The sequence below is a fragment of the Eurypyga helias genome, unplaced genomic scaffold, assembly GCF_000690775.1.
Source record: "Eurypyga helias isolate BGI_N326 unplaced genomic scaffold, ASM69077v1 scaffold7578, whole genome shotgun sequence".
NCBI classification, from domain to species: Eukaryota; Metazoa; Chordata; class Aves; order Eurypygiformes; family Eurypygidae; genus Eurypyga; species Eurypyga helias.
The window spans coordinates 5,840-12,725 of record NW_010266219.1 but is presented as its reverse complement, the minus strand read 5'-3'; the positions used below and the strand labels follow the sequence as shown (position 1 = coordinate 12,725).

General features: G+C 47.9%; 1 protein-coding gene across 1 annotated transcript in view; it reads left to right on the top strand.

The window, feature by feature from the left end:
• Positions 1-627: 627 nt before the first annotated feature.
• Positions 628-6,886, top strand: part of LOC104513584 (voltage-dependent calcium channel gamma-4 subunit-like) — a gene marked incomplete at its 5' end in the record, with an annotated part of 7,482 nt that continues 1,223 nt past the window's right edge. The window contains 2 exon segments of the mRNA XM_010156988.1: positions 628-711; positions 6,142-6,282. Coding sequence (XP_010155290.1) covers positions 628-711; positions 6,142-6,282 — 225 coding nt within the window.

Here is a 6,886-nt window from a genome sequence, read left to right as displayed (position 1 = left end):
AGTTAACTAAACAAACATGCCACTAAAAGCTGAACCAACCTTGAGGGAGACATATGGGTATAAACTGCAGCAGGAAGAGATTTATGGACTTGTTTTCCAAGCCTAGAGAGTAATTGAAGAGGCTTCAGACAGTTCAACATTTACCAGGTCTGATAAGGGAAACCAGCACTTCACTGGGGACGAGATAGGAGGGCTGATGGGCACTAGGCTGGCACTAAGCTTTGCTGTGGGGCCCCAGCCATGGAGCAGGGTCCCAGAGTGACAGTCACTCTAGGAACAAAAAGCAGCTTTGCAAACTCGGTATGGTTGTAAGATAAGCACGGCACTGATAAAGTAAAGCACAGAGAGATTACAAAAACTCAAGAGAGTGATATTAGTGGCAGACTGAAGAGCCCAGGCATCCAGGCTCTCCCATCCTTCAGCTAGGCTTCAGCCCAATATGCCCAAGAGTCACAACCTTAGAGATGGTTTCTGGATGGCATTAAAAAAAAAAAAAAAAATCACCAACCTAGAAGAGAGTAATTTACTTATACAACCTGGGAGGAAAAGGAAATAAAGCAGAGCTGGCAGAAGCTCATTTACCTGGCTCTGTTGCTTATGTGTAATGTTTGCTTTGTTTTCATTTAGGAATCTACAAAGGACATTGCTTCCGAATCAACCACTTCCCTGAAGACAATGACTACGACCATGACAGCTCAGAATACCTTCTCCGTAAGCTGAAAACTGATACCTAATACACAGGATTAACAGGCATAGCCAGATCCTGGGTATTTCTTCTGTAGAGTCCAGCCCAATTCTTACTCACTGCAAGAGACTGGCTCAAAGTGGGTGGCACAGGTTCCCACAGGAACCCCCATTTCAAGGGTTTCCTTCAACCAGGGGAGCACACACGATTGTGGTGCTCCTTCTTTAAAATTGACATGGACATTTTTCAAGTGAATACTAGCTCATTCCCACATTGGCAGGGATATTTTACAGAGGGTGTATTTATCTGATTAGCGTACAGAAGGAGGCTTGAGGAGTGGGTTCCAGCCCATGAGGAGGCTTTTCCTAATGCTTAAACCCAACCCTTATGCAAGCCTCATCCCTTGCAGCTGCTAAGCCACCTCCCCTGCAGTGAAATTACTGCACTGTAGGAAGGAAGCTGAAATTTCTGCAGCTAGCAGCAAAACCTCAGCATGAGCAAGAGCTGTGGCTTCCCTGCATGGACAGCCAGTCATTGCTACTCTGTGCTGGTGTGTAATCCCCCACAGAAGTAATTCCATCCACCAGCCTGGTGCTTGAAATACGAGCAATCATTTTATCTCCTCCGGCCAACCACTCTCTCAGCTGAGAGGAAATCTTGGAACCCGAGCATGAAACTTCATGAATCCTGCAATGTTTGAGTTAGTTTTCCCTCTCCCCAGAGGATGCCTTGCCTAGTTTTCTTTTGAACAAAACAGCTGACCTGCTGTCATGGTTTAACCCCAGCCAGCAACTGAGCACCACACAGCCACTTGCTCACTCCTCCCACAGTGGGATGGGGGAGAGAATTAGAAGGGTAAAAGTGAGAAAACTTGTGGGGTGAGATAGAGTTTAATAGGTAAAGAAAAGGCTGCACACACAAGCAGAACAAAACAAGGAATTCATTCACCACTTCCCATCTGTAGGCAGGAGTTCAGCCATCCCCAGGAAAGACAAAACACCATCACTCTGAACGTCCCCTCCCATTCCTTCTTCTTCCCCAAGTTTTTATGCTGAGCATGATGTTGGTATAGTCTGCAATACCCCTTTGGGCAGTTGGGGTCAGCTGTCCCAGCTGTGTCCCCTCCCAACTCCTTGTCCACCCCCCCCACTCACTGGTGGGGGGAGAGGCAGAAAAGGCCTTGCTGCGTAAGCACTGCTCAGCAGTAACGAAAACATCCCTGTTAGCAGCGCTCTTTTCAGCACAAATCCAAACCAGCCCCATACCGGCTACTGTGAAGAAAATTAACTCTATCCCAGCCAAAACCAGCACAGCAGCCCAGCTGAAAGGAATGACCTTTACCAGGAAAAGAAACTGCAGTTCACAAGGTGCTGGGAAAGCTTCAGGGAGCAATGAGTGACCCTGCTGCCTGATACACCCAGCATGGCTAAACACTCCTCAATTACACTGCTATTAATTACCTGAAACACCACTTAGAGAACCACTCTGCCCTTCTGCTCACCCGTGGGAAACAAGTTCTGCTTGCCAAGACAAGAAAATAAAAATCTCAAAAAAGTACACTTTCCCAGAAAACCCAGATTTTTTTTTTATCTTTACCCTTGTCAATTCAGATCAGTCATAGTGCTTGGGTGACATGATTTCAGTGCTGAGGCGAAGGCAGAGTGTGAGCACGGCTGCATTTATCTTTCATACAAAGCCTTGGAAGTAATGTTAAATTGATGCCAAGCCAGCTTTAGGAAAGAAACATCATTAGTAAAAGGACTGTAAAGGAAATAAGAATTAAGTAGCATCTTGATAAAAGTGTATTATGTCTTCATGCTTTGGAGAAAAGATAGAACTAGGGGAACAGTCTACCCCTCCTCAGGAAGACATGAGATCGGTAAACTGTAAGTGTACTTGTGACGGGTGTTCCTAAAAGCTGTTTTCCAAAGTGACTAAGTACAGATCTTACAAACAAGCTGGTCCAATCCTTTATGTCTTCCACAAAATCAGGCTTCACCTGGTCCCCCCGTGGAGGACAGCTCATCCTCGCGTAGTCTGCACAGATCACAGGACTCCTCTGCTTTAACTTTTACAAGAAAAAACGCAGCTCTGCTTAAAATGCATACGGTTGATTTAGAGATTACTGGAAGGTTATGTGTCTAAACCCAGAAGAGATGAGCTCATACGTATGTGTAAGAGGGACCAAATCATTGTCTAACCAGGCACAGACGGGAGGATATTGGCATCCTGTTTCAAAGGAGACGTGAGTCCTTCCGTCCCAGTTTTGCCCTCTGTGCTGTACCTTTGGAGTCTGCTGTCTCTGTGTCATTCACGGTGTGTTTTGGCCATTTCTTGGCACAAGCCTCCGGGAGGGCCATTTTGGGGGTGACCCGTATTCTTCCTGTCTGGCTTAGATGAGGGCACCGATGGTGTGCGCATCTTGTGCTCCTGAACAAGCAGCACGCAGGGTCTCAGCCGGCTCCACAGTTACCAATCTAGCGTAGGCTTCAGATAAACGTCAACACTGTGCTGCTAGCAGAACTGAGCCCTGGTGCAAAACCCTGTTGAAGTCAGTGAAAAAAAAAATGACTTATTTTAGGGGACTTTGGTCCAGGATGTGGGTAAGAGCAGGAGTTTGGATTATGCCCTTCAGCATTCAGGCTGCTCCCTGCAAAACCAAGCAAACAGCAGCCACGGTGACAACTAACACCTGTGAAGAACTCAAATGAGAGCCCTCCTATTCAACCTTCCCTGTGCCAACACACGCCAGTGTCTCTGTCAACAAAACATCCCCTTCACCGGTCTGTGCGGAGCTCCAGCAAGCGGCAGCGGGATCGCTGCTGGGCACAGAAAGGCAGTGCAGTCCCCGGGGCTGCCGTGGGCATCCCCAAATGCACCCATGTGTTCAGCTTCCCTCCTCTCCTGCATTTCTGCACGCACGCCGAAGCCAAGCTGCTCGGATGCAGCGTGGCACGAGGCCCCCCCTTGCAGAAGAGGGATTTCAGCCATGCTCACCCTCCTCATGGGCTCCTCAGCTGTGAGGAGCAGGACTGGGGACCCTGTTTCAAGGGCATGTCTACACTTTCATAGACCTCCTCACCTGCTACAGCATTTCCTTTTTAAAGCTGGTTGCTTGGCTCCTGCTTTTGGAGGCTAATGGAGGCATGAGCAGAGCACCCAGGCTCGCAGCCCGTGGGGAGGAGCAGCACGCGGCGCCTCACGAAGGAGGTGTCACAAGGCATAGCCGTGTAGAACAGCCGATGCGAGCAGACAGGACGGTAAACAAGGGGAAAAAAGCAGGGGAGAAAGCAAAACCCAGATTGCCTTAATGTCTTTTGATGTGCTGTCATTTTATTACCAGTATGGGGAGATATATGTAAATTCTACATGGTACCTATGAGCTTCCTTTTAAACTTCAGAGTTAAAAGTACACACTGTAGGAAAAAAAAATATACTGTAGGGTTTTACAGGGAGAGAACACCGTGTGTTTATTTTCTCTCCACATAAATTTCCTAATACTGAAAAATTACCTCTGGAGATTATTGCTACAAGTAGAGCAACACACACCCTATATTTGACACGTCTGGCAAGTTTCTTCTGATGATAGCACTGCAGCATTTTAGAAAAGCTAAAATCAGACAGTGATTTGGGGTGCCTTCGTGACCGACAGCACAGAGACTGATACTGAATCTTTTTCTAATAATTTACTCTAAAAACTGACCCAAAAAGCAAAGCTCTGTTACTTCGCATCCCACATGTGGAGATACACCCAGTACAACCGAACAGGCGCTCAGCACTCCACAGGCTTTGATTAGAGACCTTACCCCTCGTTACGTGGATTTGTCAATTATTGCATGCAGTGCCTGAACTGTGACGTATTCGACAGAACTGGGCTTCGACCCGGTCAAAGGAGGGCTGGCTGTAAAGGACGCGCAGCAACGCTGCCGGTTTTGGTAGGGGATGGACTTTTCTCGCTGTTGCAGACCGATACAAGCATCAGGTTCCCAGGCAAGCACTGGCTTTGTTTCATGTTTGCAGCACCCTGTGAGGGCCGGGCCCGTAGCTGGGGCTCCCGAGGGCTTTGCAGCGCACGCAGAAGCAATGCTGTTATTAAATGCCTGGTCCTGTCCCTCCTGCAGTCGGTGGGAGTTTTGCCACCATTCACCAAGGGAATCGTTAGGAAGCAATTCACTAAATTGGGAACGCCACGGCCATCAGAAGTCAAATGAGAGAGCATCAGCTGTAACATCTGGCCGTTTCTCCTCAGGAAACGGGCGCCGCGCGCTGCGCGCATCAGCCAGGAAGACGGCACCCGGGAGAGACGGCGTCGCTGATGGCACCGCATCAGCAGATTGGCCCAGATGGCAGATTCTTCTCTCTATGCACTCAGCCCTGGGGGTCCCCATGTCCTCCCGCTGTTCTGGGGGGTTTCCACGCCCTGTGACAGCAGCCTCGGACCTCCACCCACCTTGGGCGTCCCCACGCCTTGGCACCCTCTCACCCTGAAGGGTCAGCCATCCGCGCCTGCGCCTTCCACGGTCCCCAGCTTTGGGGCAACCCCCTGTTCCACAGCACTTCATCTCCCCTTCTTCAAACCAACCCTCTCTCTAAAACAAGAAACTCAATTCCTTGCTCTGCCTTTCGAGAACACCCACCAGGTTTTACCCCTTTGGTTTTTTTTTTACAATACAGACATCTCTTTTCTAGTGCTTGTTTATTTTTCCTTAGCCATTTTGTTCCCTCCTTGCCGTTCCCCTTTCGATTGCTGCTTAGTCTCGGAGTGACCTGACTTTGAAAGCTGGCTTGAAGTGGTGGTTTAATGGTTTTATTTCCCAGGGATTTTATAGTCCATGCTGGTGAATGGACTGAAGCATACAGAATTTCAAATGAGTCTACTTAGCTGCCAGGAAATTAAACACAAACATCTGAGACACACTTGTTAAAACTTCTTCCTTAGAAAATCTGAAAGGTTTCCATGTCCTTAATATTCAGCAAAAGAAAAAGGGGTTATTAGCTGGGCTTGCTGGCAGCACAGATGCCGCAGCCTTCAAGAGCTGTAATTTGCTCACCTTGCGCGTGTGCCAGGGAACAGGTCCGTCCGCTCGAGACATCCCCAGACGTCGCAGGGTTCGTCGCCAGCTCATGAATTCTGCACTGCTGCTCCCTGCGTGATACTGGGTCTTGCTGTCACTTACCTCATGCTTTGCCAGAAACGTTCTCTACGCTGTGGCATCAGGTAATGGCGGTGACGTCGGCCCTTCTAGGAGAAAGTTCAGAAGATTTCAGCTACTCAGTTGAGAGTGTCTGTGCCACATTGGCCACCTACCTATGGACTCAGCTCCCACAAACATGCCCACAAGTGCAGAACCAGTGATAATTCCAGCAAAAGCCGGGGGATTTGAGACTCTCTAATCTCCACACTTGCACCCAAGGAGGCACCTGAAATGATTACTGTCTGTCTGTCCTCCCTCCAGGCATTGTCCGTGCCTCCAGTGTGTTCCCCATCCTAAGCACAATATTGCTGTTGCTGGGAGGACTCTGTGTTGGAGCAGGAAGGATTTACAACAGCAAAAACAACATTATTCTCAGCGCTGGAATTCTCTTTGTTGCAGCAGGTATGTTCGCCAGAAATTGAGCCCTTAAGAAGTGCTATCTTTAAAACTAAAAGGATATGGAAAATCTTGTTGGCTTTTCTCTCCCTGTACCCCTTTCCTGGATCGGGGGTACTAGCAACGTCACGCTAGGCAAATTTCTTAAGACAAAAATATGTTTTTGGAGCTCTACAGTAAGTATATTCTAGAATAAAGCTTTTAGTTGTCCTGAAAAAGGAAGCTAAAGTCAGTAACAAGCATTACTATTTAAAATGTATTAAACATTAGATGAATCAGGTGTCCCTTACATCCAGGGTTTTTTTCTTCTATATGATGGCAGAAAAAATTCACCTGTGATAGGTGAGTCCGTTTTTCACACTGGAAACATCTGAGCGAGTCAGCCACGTTCTTAATAGCTTTCCCTGAAGCTCGGATTAAACGTGCTGCATTTAGATGAAAATTCAGCAAGGAGGAAGGGAACTTATCTTGATCAAGGTGAACAGCCATAGCCCTGAGCTCAAAATGTATTTCTATTATTATTCTGAATGCTAAAACCCCACTATCAATATTAGCGAGCTCCCACATGCTACTTCTTCCCCACCATGGCAATGAAGAGACGGGAATGAAT